This window comes from Mastomys coucha, unplaced genomic scaffold, assembly GCF_008632895.1.
Source record: "Mastomys coucha isolate ucsf_1 unplaced genomic scaffold, UCSF_Mcou_1 pScaffold14, whole genome shotgun sequence".
In the NCBI taxonomy this organism is placed as follows: Eukaryota; Metazoa; Chordata; class Mammalia; order Rodentia; family Muridae; genus Mastomys; species Mastomys coucha.
This window is the reverse complement of record NW_022196896.1, coordinates 133,928,066-133,944,337: the sequence shown is the minus strand read 5'-3', so window position 1 is coordinate 133,944,337 and position 16,272 is coordinate 133,928,066. Positions and strand designations below refer to the sequence as shown.

The 16,272-nt window shown below is 43.5% G+C and overlaps 1 protein-coding gene across 30 annotated transcripts in view; it reads right to left on the bottom strand.

The window, feature by feature from the left end:
• Epb41l3 (erythrocyte membrane protein band 4.1 like 3) overlaps nucleotides 1-16,272 on the bottom strand; it is a 222,464-nt gene that overhangs the window by 48,098 nt on the left and 158,094 nt on the right. For all 30 annotated transcript variants that reach the window (XM_031368660.1, XM_031368657.1, XM_031368683.1 and 27 more), the window contains 3 exons: nucleotides 6,543-6,647; nucleotides 5,121-5,163; nucleotides 825-900 (listed from right to left, as the gene is read on the bottom strand). In XM_031368660.1, coding sequence (XP_031224520.1) covers nucleotides 825-900; nucleotides 5,121-5,163; nucleotides 6,543-6,647 — 224 coding nt within the window. The remainder of the gene's footprint in view (nucleotides 1-824; nucleotides 901-5,120; nucleotides 5,164-6,542; nucleotides 6,648-16,272) is intronic.

Genomic DNA, 16,272 nt, shown 5'->3' with positions numbered 1-16,272 from the left:
CATCAGCACCCTTGTCTGTCTAGACCCTCACCAGAAGGGCTACATCAGCACCCTTGTCTGTCTAGACCGTCACCAGAAGGGCTACATCAGCACCCTTGTCTGTCTAGACCCTCACCAGAAGGGCCACACCATCACCCTTGTCAGTCTTGAATTTCTAGGCTCCACAATGCATCAAGTGAATTTCTGTTTGTCAGCCACCATCCTTGTTGTTTTGGGATAGGAACAAGAACAGACTAGTTGCACAGTATGGTTTTGTAAAGGGAACCCCCTTTCACTGTCTAAGTTCTAACACCGAACAGGAATATTTGTCTGTTAGATCCATTTCTTAATATCTTCCCAGAAAACAAAACTATCATTTTCCTTTTACACATGTAAGGACGTGACCTCTGACATTGATTTGCGCCTTCTCCCCCTTACTCTCTCTCTCTCCGCCTTACTCTCTCCGTTAGGCTATGAAGTTTCAGGTTGGCAACACACAGAGTAGAAGCACATAAAGATGTTTGTGATTCAAGTTTAAAGCGGCATCTCTCAGTGTTGCTGCTACATCGTGTATGGCTGACTCGCATGCAGTATGGCTGTGGCAGATGGGTGGTGATCTCAATTTTGCATGTTTTCCCAGGAGGGGTAGACAGATGGGAATATCAGCCTCTCACGGAGGGCTCAACGGTGGGAGCCATGTTTGCACTCACTCGGTTGCCTTTTGTTTGCTATGTGAGAGACAGTGACTGTCAGGCTGCTAGACATGCATGCTCTTTCTTAGGCCACTCAAGACGTGCATGGCTCTCCCAACATGCCTACGGTTCCCACGGCCAACTTTCAAATACCTGGTGATATCTTCAGATAGCTGGGCAGGGTCTGGTGGGTAAAACTTCACATTAAATGAAAAATGCCAAGCACCACCTGCAGGGATAGGACAGAAATCAGAACAAATCCTTAGGGAAACTACCACCTACGTACATTCTTAATTCAAAGCTCGGGGTGCGTCCTCTCAGGGCGGTAACACCAGGCACCTTTTGACCACTGTTACCTGAACTCTGTAGGTAGTTTAACTTCAAATCTTGCCCCCCATCAAGTCCTTTACTGACCCCTTTTAGAAATCAAGGAAAGTAACCACATTTTCTTCTTTTTCCTCAAAAATCAAGGAGATACCTTTGTCAATGGGAAGGGAAGCCAACCACAGGGGTAGTCTGTACCAGATAGCTGGAATTGGCTAGATTTACTGCTATGAATTTATTTATTTTTTTAAAGATTTATTTATTTATTATTTGTAAGTACACTGGAGCTGTCTTCAGACACCTCAGAAGAGGGCGTCAGATCTCATTACACATGGTTGTGAGCCACCATGTGGTTGCTGGGATTTGAACTCAGGACCTTTGGAAGAGCAGTGAGTGTTCCTACCCGCTGAGCCATCTCTCCAGCCCGCTATGAATTTCTTGGTAGCACGGATGCCAAGCACAGACAGAACGCCCGTCTCCTAGGTCCTCTCTGCTTTGTTATTGCAGGACAAACCCCATTCTGATAAATGTCAAGGGGCTAGCAAACATGTATTTATTTTATGGGGAAGGTTTATGGTAGTGAATATTGATCTCAATAAATGGGCCACTCTGCAGCTGCTGAAGAGTCCCTTTCTCGCACAAGAGGAAGTTTTGACACTGCGGATACCCGGATGCATCTGCTGACGTCACCAATCCCACCCATGAGCCTTTTTTTTTTAAAAACACATTGTGCCATGTTTTGCCCAAGGCATCTTTTAAGTCTTCTTTAGAAGCGAACCACCCTTAGAGTATCGCCTAGATTTACTGGGTACTGTGGTCTGGGTTTAAAACATTCCCTTGGAGCTCATATGGAAGGCTTGGTCCTCACCGAAGCCATGCTTAGGTGGGGCCTTTGGGATGTCACTGGATAATGATAGCTCTAACTTCATGACTGGATTGATCCATTTATAGGTTTACAGCTTCACAGGAGGTAGAGGAGGGACACTTATAAAAGTAAGCCCTCCTCCTCCCACCTCCCCTTCCCTGGGAGTAAATGAGCCAAGTGCACGGAACTGTGAGCTAAAACAAACCGGTTCTCCTGTAGGCTGGCTCCCGGGGAATTCATCACAGTGTTAGAAGCTATCTGGCACACTTAGCTCCACACTTCAGTAACCGAGCGACTGTGTCAACATGAACATGAAGCAGAGACACACTCGCTTTTTTCCTTTTCTGTATTTTTTTTTTTTTTTTAGATATAACCTTTTATTTTATTTTTTGTGTTCATTTCTGTTAACTTTAAGATACAGTAACTAATCAAATCCTGGGCATTCCTTCTCTGTGACTCTGAACTTGTTTCCTCCAGTCAGCAAGTACACGAAAGGCTCTTCAGCATGGCCTCTAGAAGGATCTGCAAAGTTCCTCAAAGGTTCACTGACATTCATGCCATGGGCTTGCTCTCATTCCATGTTTCTGAGACCCCGCTGAACAGCAATTACTTGCCCAGCCGTCTCCACACTGTCCTCCTCCACTTCCTCTGCCTGTGAACTCCAGGGGCCCACACATTCCCAGACACCCCGGAAAAAGGTGCACCACCATCCTTCCATCTCCTGCAGATGTGGCAATGCTTGGCTCTGTCACTGTCTACATTTCTGTCATCAATGTCACAGCTCCACTTGTGACTTCTTGTTTATTCTCCTAACTGATACCACCTACCTTACGCATGGCAAAGAGTTAGCAGCACCCAGTCAGCTACTGCTGGGAACTTGATACCATTTTCAAGACATTCAAGACACGAATGAGACATGGACTTTAAGAACTAAAAGCCTCTGTCATTCAAATATATTTTTGGTGATCATTTTTCAACAATTTCAAAAAGCATCCTTTTATTTTTCTGAAACTTGTCTTATTTTGTTTTTATGTTCCTCTTGATTCTTGCTCAGTTATTATTATTATTATTTTTTTTTTTTTGAGACAAAGTTTCTCTGTATAGCCCTGGCTGTTCAGGAACTCACTCTGTAGACCAGGCTGACCTTGAACTCAGAAATCCGCCTGCCTCTGCCTTCCAAGTGCTGGGATTAAAGGCGTGAGCCACCACCACCCGGCTTCTTGCTCAGTTCTTAATAAAACAGATCTCCTTCAGTGTCTACCAACAGTGAGGTGCAATCAGGAGCTGGCTTTACACCAAGCAAGTGGGATTCAAACTAATGGTCACTCATGGGAAGAAGACTGACGGCTCCTTGAAATTTTCATGGACTTCAAGTAAGCCTTGACTCCATTGGCAACTCAGAGTTGGAAACCCATCACTAGAAATTATGAGCAACTTTTCAATATAAAACCCTCATTCTACTTACTGATTTGCAAATAATAGTGAGCCCAAATGTGTTCTGAGAAACTCCAAGTTTCTAAGCTTTATCCTGGAGGCTTTTATCCCTAAGCCTCGGAATACTGTGTTGAACTCCTTTGGTTATAATTTGGGAGGTGTGTGTGGGCACAGCAGTACCACTGTGATGACCTCTATTACAGAGGAGTCACCTTCTTAAGCTTATACTGGAATTACTACAAAGTACTTTCAGAGCATTAGCAAACAAGTGGAAATTTTAAGGAGACAGTAACACACAATCTACATGCCAATCAGGGCCCCAAACAAGAGCCAGTGAAATGAGACACTGAACCAGAGATTACTGAGAAAGTGAAATTAGGAGAAAGGAGTAGACAGAAAGAAGGGAGAGAGGAGGAGGTTGAGAGAGAGGGGAGGAGAGAGGAGAGGGAAAGGTAGGAGAGAGAGGAGGGGGAGAGAGGAGGGAGAGAGGGGAGAGAGGAGAAGAGAGAGAGGGGAAAGGACAGAGAGAAGAGAGGGAGAAAAGAGGGGGAGAGAGGGAAGAGAGAGAAAGAAAAAGAAAAGAGGAGAGGGGGAGAGAGAGGAGGGGGAGAGAGGGGAGAGAGAGGAGGGGGAGGGAGGGGAGAGAAAGTGACAGGCACATGGTGTAGGAGGAAGGCCTTATGCAGAAGCACTGACACCCTCTGCTCCAAGGGTGGCCTGGAAAGAGGACGCAGCCCCAACACAGTGATGTAAATACTGTGTGTACACCTTACAGTATTTTAAATTATAAATTTTTGATAAAGGAAAAACTGTCATATAAAAAGTTTCTTAATCTTCAATGCCCAACAGATATTGAAATCCAACCATCTTTTTCTATCATAAATCACTGTGCTATTACGTATCATAAATTACCTTATTCTATAACATACTATTCACATTATACAGCAGATTATGAGATTTCAAGCTCTGGTTTGGATGTATAAAACACATGACCTGGAATGCTTTCCTAAGAACAAACTTTCAGAATTTACATGAACCCGTGACTTATGTGTTCATCAGCTTGGTCTCCAGTCTCTGAACTATCTCAATTCGGTAGGTACTTGCCAGTAAAGGTGATTACAAAAGATGTTAAACTTAGGAAATCTTCACTGATACAAATAAGTGAAGAAGCGATGTCTCATTTTAACTTGCATCTAAACACTAGATTTAGCGACCTGCTTATTATTAGCTACTCATATCCCAGTTTTGTGGTATGCTTATGGAAATATACACTTTTTGTTGTCAATGACTTTCTGACTCCAGGCTAGGTATTGAACCCATGGTCTTCCTGCCTCAGCCTCCTCAAAGCCGGGATATACAAACATGTGTCCCTAGGCCCAGAAGAAATGCACATCTCCTGTCTTTAGGGGGAGAGGAAAGGTCGTCAACAACAAAAGATTCACTGGCTTGCTACCCCCTTTCAAAACCACCACATGGTTAATTTTAGTGTGGCTCTGTACATTAGTGACCATTTTAACATGAATAATTAAGTTTGGAACTTTAAATGCTTGAGCAGTAAGTGCGGCAATACTTGATTAAACTGCATTTCACATCTGTGCACAGGCAAGGAGCAGGTCACCTGTCAAAGTCGTTTTACTTTCTGAGCTGTGATGACAAAAACAGTCCTACTGGAGACAGACCCATGTGTCAGATCGAATTTCACCTGGCAATCCATCCTTGAGCCATTTCTTCTTCATATGAGCCACTTGAGTGTGGGTTACCAGTTCACACAACACCCATTCTAAACACCGCCACCACGCCGCACAAAAGAACTGGAAGCAACTTACTCCGAATCTGCTTTTTAATTTCCTTAGCAGGGTCCAACCAGTTCTGAAAAAGAAATTGACAGTATGAACTTGAATCAAAAAAGAAGAAGAAGAAGAAGAAGAAGAAGAAGAAGAAGAAGAAGAAGAAGAAGAAGAAGAAGAAGAAGAAGAAGAAGAAGAAGAAGAAGGAGAAGAAGAAGGAGAAGAAGAAGGAGAAGAAGAAGAAGAAGATCTAAGCCAAAGACTGGACATAGACAAGCCCTAAGTTCCCCAGGAGAGAACTGCTCTGGGGAGGCCCTCTCCATGGTGGCTCTTCCCACACATCTGGTGGCCTCCTGTCAAGCCTTGTGAGAGCACAAACACTAAATAAGGAGACACGTGCATTTACAGTTAATGCCTGATAAAATTCTTTTCCTGGGAAAAGCCAGATGTTTAGTAATGAATTCAGACATTGTCTATCATTTCGGTAGGAATACCTCTGACTTGTGTACAATAAAAATAAGCGATTCATAAGAACTCCCGTGTTTTGCTTTTAGTATCCACACAATAGAAACAATCCCTTCTTTGTCTCTTGCTTACTTGTGGGTAAATCTTGGAATTGCTGCCCTTAGTCAGGTGCAAGCATGTAGAGATATCGTCCTAGACACCAAACACCTACTCACACACCGCATAGGGGCTCACACACCACACTGGTACTCACAGACCGCACAGGGACTCACACACCGCACAGGGCCTCACACACCGCACAGGGGCTCACACACTACACTAGTACTCGCACAGGGACTCACACACCACACTGGTACTCACAGACCGCACTGGGACTCAAACACTGCACCGGGACTCACACATCACACAGGGGCTCACACACTGCACTGGGACTCATACACCCCAGAGCTCTCTACACACCGCACAGGGACTCACATACCACACAGGGACTCACACACTACACAGGAAGTACTCACACACCTCACAGGTACTCACACATACACTACAAAGGTACTCAGACACTATACAGGTATCAGTCAGCAAATGTCATTCTCTTAATTTTTTTATGTCACATTCACGATTTCTTCACAGAATTGGTGGTGGTGGGGAAATGAATGTTTTCCACATAAGGACTTAAATATTTGGCTCTCGTGAACTCAAGAAAGTGGATGAACTATGTTACCGGGAGAGGCTCTGGTCAAATGCTTCCCCAGCACTAACTCTAAAGGGTGAAGATCGGCACTGAACTGTTTTAAAGATATTCAAGAATACAGCAAGTTTCCAAGGACTCTCTTCATGAAGAAAAAGGGAGACCGGTCACATTTAGGGACCCAAAGATGCATGAACACGAGGCAGGGAGTGTACACAGAGAAAGCAACATGTCTCTCCCGCTTCAGGCCACCATCTGCATGGCAATACACAACCAGCCTTAAGGTTTCATAGTCTTTGATCTCTCACCTTCTGATTCTCTGCGTCTCGATATGTGAGGCCAAAGTAGTCTTTCTCCAGCAGGTTCAGATGCTCGCACACTTTGTCAAACAGCACTTGTCCTCGGGAACGCTTCTGTACAAGAAAGGACAGGGAAGCAAGTTAACTCAGAAAACATCCCAAGAGACTAAAATAAAGCAGGGCAGAGCATAGACAGCAGACTGTGGAAACTGTTCGGTGAGTGTCGGGCACAGTGGCCCACGCCTTTAACCCCAGATCAGGGCCAGTGGAGACAAGGTGATCCCCAGAGCTCTCTATCTGGCAAGTCTGGCCACTCAGCGACTTCCAGGTTCAGTGGGAGACGCTATGTGAAAGCTCATATAGCTCATTATCGAGTGAACAGGATGCAGAAGAACCTGGGAGATGAGCCTCTGGGCTCCTGGGAGCTTCTGAAGGTACCCATGAGGGTCTATAGGAAGTAGAGGAATTGCAGCAGGAAGACCCAGATTAACTGTGAGTAGTGTCTTTACACGGGCAGGGGTTTTAAACTATGAACAAAAAGGGAAAGGAAACAGAGTCTGGCACGAGTGTTCATTACTCCCTGCTTTCAAAACTCAGGAAACAATGAAACAATCATTGTTGGCAGTGACCACAGTGCAGACTTCACGGCTGTGTTTAAAGGCCTTTGAAGCACGAGACAAAAAATGACGGAAGTTATCGCAATCATTCAGCTGATGGCTATGTACCCCACCTGATTAACCTTTTCCCCTCTCAGAGATTCATCCCACAATTAAGCCATGCTGCCATGCTTTCTCCACCACAGGAATCTGTAGCCTCAATCTGTGAGCCAAAGTGAACCTCTCCTTTTTAAGTTGTCTTTGTCACACGATGAGACAAATGACTAGTACTCCTTTTAATGGAAAATGAGGGCAAAGTGATAAAGACAGCTGAGGTTGACTTCTGGCCTTGAAACCCAGGGTCATGCATATGTATATCCACACATGACACATATATACAACCATCCATGCACACACGCACATGCACGCGCGTGCACACACACAGAATAGACCACAGACACACCTGAACACTGTACATACACAGACACACAGACACATAGACCACACACAGACACATGTACACATACACACACATCTGTATACTGTAAACACACACACCTGTACACTGCAAACACACAGACACACAGACTATACACACCTGTACACATACACACACCTGTACACTGTAAACACACAGACACACCTGTACACTGCAAACACACAGACTATACACACCTGTACACATACACACACACCTGTACACTGTAAACACAGAGACACACTGATTATACACACACACCTGTACATGCAGACATGCAAACAACTATACACTGTAAACACACAGACACACTGACCACACAAATTCACACACCTGCACACACACACACACACACACCTGTACACTGTAAATACACAAACACACAGACTACATACACGCACACATACTGTAAACACAAAGAGATCTTCATCCTATAAAAGCTTCCTCTACAAATGAATATACAACAACAACAACAAAATCAAAATGTCACTGGTGTCACCAAGGAAGGAAGGTAACTCGGGGCTGACGCTTAAGTCAGAGTAGCTGGAGAAACCTCGTGATGCTCAGTATCAAATGCTCTGAGAGCAGAGGAGAGCACACAGCACGTACACAGCCACATTCCGAATGTCCAGACTCAACAGCTCCCTGAGTCTTAGGACCACAAGCACAGGAAACACTAGCTCTGTGTCTTATCCCTTCAAACTCTCTTCCAATCGTTACTCAGTGTTTTACAGGTAATTTTCCTGTAAGCTCTGGTCATTTCTATAACTTTGTCATGATGTTCAGTCTTGTGTAGTGGCAGTCAGAACTCTCTTACCTCCTTTGAGAGGAACTAACTCGAACATGACAAGACAAAGGCGACAAAAACTCATTAAGTTTAAAGATTACTGTGAGGTCACACAAATATGTGGTGCAGATGTGTGTGCTGAAGTTTGGATCCTCAAGCCGTCATCTAGGGAAAGGGGTAGGGGGAGTTAGTCAGCTGGGGAAATAGCCCTCGGCTGAGTGATTGTGATAACTTCCATCAATTTCCATCTAGTGCTTCAAAGCCCTTCATACACAGCCATGGAGTCTGCAATGGGACTGCCATCAATGAAGCTAAATTACTTTCTGTTCTGTGGTGCTGATATTTTATATGCAATATGCTAAGCATATTTATTTACCTTTGAGATTTGATGTATTAACAGTGAGATAAAAGAAAATTGATAAACTGTGTCCATGACAAAATAATGGCCCTGAAAAGGCCTGTGGGTGGATCGTGTGACTACGCACTTGTGATTATCACTTGTGATTATCCAGAGAGCTAACCACTTAGCCCTTCCAAAGCATGAGTGTCTGGAGGATGGACAGATCTCGATGGGGATGGACAGATCTTGATGGGGATGGAGGTGAAATGGAGATTATAGTAAGTTACAAAAGCAATGGTGTGTCCCACAGAGTAAGAAAGTAAAACTCGTCAGCAAAACTACAACACACGGCTCAGAAAATGTGAAAAGGTGCCTTAAATCTTTTATTTGTAAGTTATCCTATAGCATTTCTGAATCGTGACTGAGACACTGTAAAGTCTGGGTTCTTCCACCAGGGTGACCGTTTCAGGAAGCTGTCTTCTAGTGTTCTCCCTGTGACCTAACAGGACACGGATGGCCTGAGGACTTCCTCTTTCCCAGTTTGTGAGAGTTGACTCGCATCCATGAATCCTAGCCTCCTCAGCAGTGATCTACATCCTTTCTTACTATTTTGAACATATTTTGTTCATAGTGGTCCCTTCTTCACACTGATGGTAACTTGGTTCTTGGCCTTAAGAATCTTTAAGGCAGTTCCTAAGCATCTACTACACACCTGTCTACTGTACGTGCATCTACTACACACCTGTCTACTACATGTGTATCTACTACACATGCATCTACTCCATGTGCATCTACTACATGTGCATGTACTACACATCCATCTACTCCACGAGTATCTACTATGTACCTGTCTACTACATGTGTATCTACTCCACGTGCATCTACTACACACCTGTCTACTACATGTGTACCTATTCGACGTGCATCTACTACATGTGTATCTACTCCACGTGTATCTACTCCACGTGCATCTACTACACACCTGTCTACTACATGTGTACCTATTCGACGTGCATCTACTACATGTGCATGTACTACACATCCATCTACTCCACGAGTATCTACTATGTACCTGTCTACTCGATGTGCATCTACTCCACATGCATCTACTACATGTGCATGTACTACACATCCATCTACCTCAAGAGCATCTACTACATACCTGTCTACTACATGTGTATCTACTACACATGCATCTACTACATGTGCATGTACTACACATCCATTTATTCCACATGCATCTATATACTCCATGAGCATCTACTCCATGTGCATCTACAAAATGGACCGGAAACAATGACATTCCTAAGTGTCAGATACTCAGATACTCAGCGGTTCTAGAATGTCTGTTATCTCTCTATTTTCCTGATGGTGTAGGGCCATGACAGGTGTGAGGCTATAACTCACCTCTTGTGGTTAATAACTAATGACTGGGTTTAAAATAATTTTCCCTGACCCACAGGGCTCTAGCCTCCAACATTCTGGCAACAAAGAAACTGCTAAGGGTGAGAGCTAGGACCTGACTTCAAACTTGTCCTCCACATCGAGACTGCTCTGCTTGGAAATCTCTTCTTGGTTGGAACAAGTCTTGTTTTTTCTAAATCAGATTTTGTTTTTTGAATGGATTATATCACCTTGTCAACTACTCCTACTTACGGACATCTGTATGCGCTCAGGTACCAGTTACTTCTCTGTTGCTGTGATATAATAACTGTAATCAAAAGCAACTTAAGGAGGAGTTCATTTTGGGTTATAGTTCCAGGGGCCAGCACTGCAGGAGCAGGAAACTGAGAGATCACGTCTCATCTGCACACAGGAAATGAAAAGACAACTAGAGCTGGGGTGAGGGTATATGTTCTCAAAGCCCACCTCCAGTGATATACTTCCTCCAACAAGGTGTCACATCCTAAAATTTCCAACACCCCCTAAAACACCACCAGCCGGGACCAAGTGTTCAAGTACCAACTATGGGGAGCATTTCTCATTTGAAGCACAACTTGTAGATATACGACTAAATACATGTACATACATAATGGATCAGCTACCTACCCAGGTAAGATTAAGTTTTAATGCTTGTGGTCCCTTGTGAGTTAAGCCATCTTTGACTTACCCAAGGAATTCCTTGCTCACCTGCAACATTTCCTATGGTATCTTCTGGGGAAGAAGATGTTTTGGTCCTAGAGGAGCACACGTGTTCACACCTCCCCCCCAGAACTGATTAAAAAGGTTAAAAGACTCCCAGGTAATTCTTGTAGATACCGATGAAAGACACACAGTAAATTAAATCAGGTTTCTAATTTAAAAATTCTCCAACGTGAGAATCCTAAAGCAACTTTAATTTTCATGAAGAAATACTCACTTTTTCAAAGTCACTGTGGGCCCATTGTGGTTCCTTTCAAGCCTCTTGCATCAATACTCCGTGTTATGAGACAGCTGACTTATCTCTGCATTAGTGCTTAAAATCCAACATTTCTCTTCCCAACAAATGTTCTCAGGAAATGATGGGTATACTAGCCAGAAGATTCCGTAAAGGGGTAGAGATAACTCTTAAGACACTGACAAAACCCCACGGAAGACTAACCTGCATTTGAAGCTATTCTTGACATGTGTGTATGACAACACAATGAGAACACCAACGAGAACGACAACAGAAATGGTAACAATGACAACAACATCGACAATGACAACAATGAGCACAACAAAAATGACAACCACAATAAGGACAACAATGAAAACAATGACAATGGGAACAACAACGAGAGCAACAACAACAAGAATGACAACAACAGCAAATTCAATGACAACAATGACAACAAAGACAACGATGACAACAACGACGACAATGAAAACCATGATAATGGTGACAATGACAATAACAGTGACAACAACAATGTCAACAACAATGACAATGAAAACAATGACAATGGTGACAATGACAACAATGACAATGATAATGACAATGCCAACAACAAGAAGAGCAAGGACAACCAGAACAACAACAATGACAATAAAGACAAAAACAATGACAACAATGACATCCAGAACAACAACAATGACAAGGAGAAGAGCAAGAACAACAAGAATGACAAAAACAATAACATCAAGAACGACAACAATGAGGGCAAGAGGAATGACAACAACTACAATGAGAGCAACAACAATGATGACAACAATTACAACAACAAGGGCACACAAATTTAAAAACCAAGATAAACAACAAACAATCAAATAAGCCATACTATCACAACTTAGCCACAGCCACTTGTTAACAAAAAACATCTAGAGCAGCAACCCTGAGGACGCTCAGGGAAGGACGGACGCAGAGACTCCACAGCCTCTCAGCTACCCTGAATCCAGCGGAAGCCTCAGCAGCACAGGGTGCTGCCACTCACTGTCCACAAGGAGTCTTCCTTACACAGACCACCAATTCTCTTGGGACGCGGTCCCCTCTTGGGTGACCGCAGTACCCACTTTGTGTTTGTATTTCTGCTGCCTGAGGAGGGAAAAGCAAGGAACTGTCCTCTGTGCCAGAGAAGCTTGCTGGCTGAATCCTAAGGAGGATTTCCTGCTCATACTACGTTGGATTAATCTTGAGGCAGAATGCCACCTTTTAAAAAAATGTCTCCCTGAGAGCTTCCTTTCCTCATTGCACTTTCTCACTGGATGCCTGAGCATTCCCCTCTTCTCTAAGAATCAATTGAAACTTCATTTCTAAGGGATTGCATTACGATTTCCCTTGGGCCCAGGAGCTCATGAAGAACTCAATAAACTCCATGTGCCAGAGCCCCAGCCTCTGCTGCCTGCTCAGCTCTGTTCACCATCCTGCCCCGAGCCTTCCTTTTCTCTACCAAGCTCTCGGCAAAAGCATTCTAACAGCGTGTGTGCTGGGAGTGGGTTTGTTTTTCAGTTTATACGTGACTGCCATCAAAGCCAGGGACAAACAGAGCTGATATCTGGACAACCGAATCCACAAGGTCTCTTAAAGGAGCTGAAGCCAGAGCCCTGGGAAGGAAGGCAAGACGTGACGCCAGCTGTCCTCAACACATCTACAGCACTTTATACTTTCTGTCTCAAGTGTGCGTTCAAAGCCACATTCAATACGCATGGTATAAAGCCTATTATCCACATCACCCCTGCCACAACCATTCCCACAGGGGCCGGGTGTAATGGCATCTTCCAGCATATGCACCAAGCCCCCATGGGACAAAGGCCGCATATGCATGGAGGCATGAGCTAGCCTCTTCCTTTAATTTTATAGGCAAACAGCTCCCCTCACCCCTCAAACAGTAGTTCTTTCAAACAAGAAGCTGCCAATGAGTCAACAATTTTCTTGCCATACTCTTGCTACGTGATGTTAGATGACCATTCCGTTAAAACAGAAATCTGGAATGGTACCCTAGTCCCGAGGAGCTTTTAGGCAAAATAGTTAATACGTGACTTGCTTCCATGTCTAAACCAACTACATGTTAGAGTTTACCTAACATCACTTAAGTACCTTTAGGATAGGTATTTCAGTTTATTTTTATGTTTTATTGTAGCAGATTAGACAGTCCCAGTTTTACACTCTGGTTGGGCAGTTACCTGGCCATATGATATCAAAGAGGCTATCCAATTTTTACTGCCTCGATTATAAAATGGAAACGTGACTAGCACCCCCTTGCAGGGTAACACATGAAGCACACTGCAAGGCATACTGACCGGATCTCTGAAAGCAGTACATAAAAGGTGCCGCTAATCACTCTTAGGTCCCCTTAAATAGGATCAAGGCAGTTTCTAATCCTGAAAGTCATAGAAACTAAAGTACTCATATTAAGGCCCATATCTTCTGTTAACAAATCCACAAAATCATTACCCTGCTTTAACAACTCACACAGTGATACTCACTATAGAGGTAAAACAACTAAATGTTCTTTGCAAAAAAATCACCCTTGCCATCAGTGACCTGAGTATGGATTCAGTCTTTTACCAACACACACAGACTGGGTCTGAATATGCATCGGGTAGACTGGCACATTTGGTTATGTTCTAGGCCAAGGCATAAGACGGGCATATATCGTCATGGATACGGCATGCCGCACCGTCAAAACAGGAATGAGTGATGAGAGCACATTAGCATCCCCCCAGTGTCTTCCACAAGACTCACGGCACAGGCACTTCTGGCACATACATCATCCAGGTCCCCTCTTGCAAGTAAGCCCCCCGGACCTTTTTATTTTTGTAAAGTCGTCTCTTTCTTTCATCCATAATTGGCTTCTACCCTCGTTTGTTGCAGCAGTTGGAGCCTGTGTTTGAAATCAGACTTTTGTGTTTAGAGTTGAGCACTGTGGCAGATAATAGCTTTAGAGCGGAGCAGGCTTCTTCTTGGCCAGCAACAACACTTGGCTTCATTTTTCACAAAGACTTTCACAGCACACACGAGACGCTGGCAGCAGGCCGCTAGACAATATTTCCTCTTGATAATCTGCTATGGATTCAGGTCACTATGCCAATGTGTGCAAAATGAATGCAGAAGAGGCAGCCCAAGAAAGAGGAACTTGTAAGAGGGGGGCAACTTAAACCATGTCTATGGCCCCTATTAGCTCATTCTGAATAATGAGGTTTGAGGTTTTTTGTCTGTACGAGGACATAGTTTTCCAATATCCCAAACCAACCAACAGACAGACAAAACCCACACATACATTCACACTGTAATTCCTAAATCAGCGATCGACTTGGTCAGATGAAGAGTCATGGGGAATGGAACTACAGAGAAGGAAACGTGACTTCTAAGGATGGAATCAGTCTAGGTTTGAGACACTGATGCCTTTTAATTCTGTAAGACACCGAGGGTCAAATCAATACAGTAATGACACGGACACTGCTTTAAAATTATTGTATCATTCATTTCCATAAAATCTTCTGAGCTATTAACTGGGCAAGGCTGTGAGTAACCTTAAAAGAATGTCTGGGTCACTATGTAAACTCCCCACAAGAATCATGATAGCATTTACCAGGGGAGAGAGAGTAAGATCTGCAATAAATGTGAAGAGAAAGGATGAAACTGGACAGACAGAAGAGATGCAAGTGACTCAGACCACTTTCCATGTTACTTCAACACATATTTAAAGCGAAAGGCATCATTATTATGAGTACTGTTATTATTCTATTTAATCTCATCCCAAGGGAACAAGAGACCTGCTTGACCACACCCCCTTCCTCAGGAAGTCTAGTCTTTTCATGAATGCTGATGGCAGGTTTTGAAAGTTTCACATAAAGTTACTGTACAGTTAAAATGTCTCTTCTTCCACACCTAACTACAGAGGCATTAGAACAGGATCATATGGGTGTTCACCTGGAGTACTACGAGTACATGTATGCATAATGTCACACCAAGGTCAATGTTTTTGCAGCAGTCACATATTTAATGGGCTTTTGCTTAATAATTCTATATGGAAATTAAACGTATTTGCATATCTAAGTACAGTGCTTGCTTTGAAGTTATCTTGACCAGTAAAGAAAAGTATTAAAATATTTCAGCTTCAATGCCCTGTGGGTGAGTACTTTAGAGTTTATATGGGACAGAATTATTGAAATCATAGCCTAGGAACTGCAGTTTGGGTGTGGTATCTCTACAATGGTGTTGATTCAAACTCAAAGTGAATTTAAATTCGGGCTCAGGGATTTGTGTGGCCCATGTCCTTGCACACGAAGGGTGACGAGCCCGGTTAATGTGATCTTGTCAAGTCCCCATCCATCTCTCAGGTGACATCAGATCATCTGAGAGTTAGACATCAGTTCTGACACACTGTTGAGACACTAGAACTACATGAATCCTCCTCCCCAGCTTCAAGAAGGAGGATGGCAGCCTAATGTCACCGGGCTGCCATTAAGTCATGGTAGCTTTATCTACACTGTATCCCAGTCCTTCAGGAGGACACCATGGAAGGCACTCTGTGAGCCCAGGACATCTCTGTGATGTTCCTATCCACTTGAACTTGGGTGAGAGGATGTGGGATGGGAAGTTCCACTGGTCTCCCATTTATGTTACTGTATCTGGTTTTGTGAACAATAAAACTCTTTTATGTTTAATAAAACATGTGTATGTAAATGTGTATGTGGGGGAGAGAGAGACGCAGAGAAAGAGATACAGGGAGAAACATAGATAGATAGATAGATAGATAGATAGATAGATAGATAGATAGATAAGATAGATATTTAGATAATCCTTAAATACTCCAAGTAACCAAATCTTGGATATTTCTCTGTAGAAAAAACATAAAGAAGCTGATGATGGGAGAACTGACCAACACAACTTGCTGAATGGAAAGGAAGGTTTCTTGTGTGGCTGTAATCTTAAACTGACAGGTAACTACCAAATGCTTTTCAGGTTTGATTGAGCGGAGGTTTGATTGGTATGAATCGTACCAGTGGCTATTTACTATCACTCCTAGGGAAGATCTGGGGGCTGCAGCAGCAAATCTCCAATAACTCCCATGGCATAACTGTACTTCTCCTGAACAACTGAGATGGCTTATGGTTTGTTGGACACTGAGTGGCAG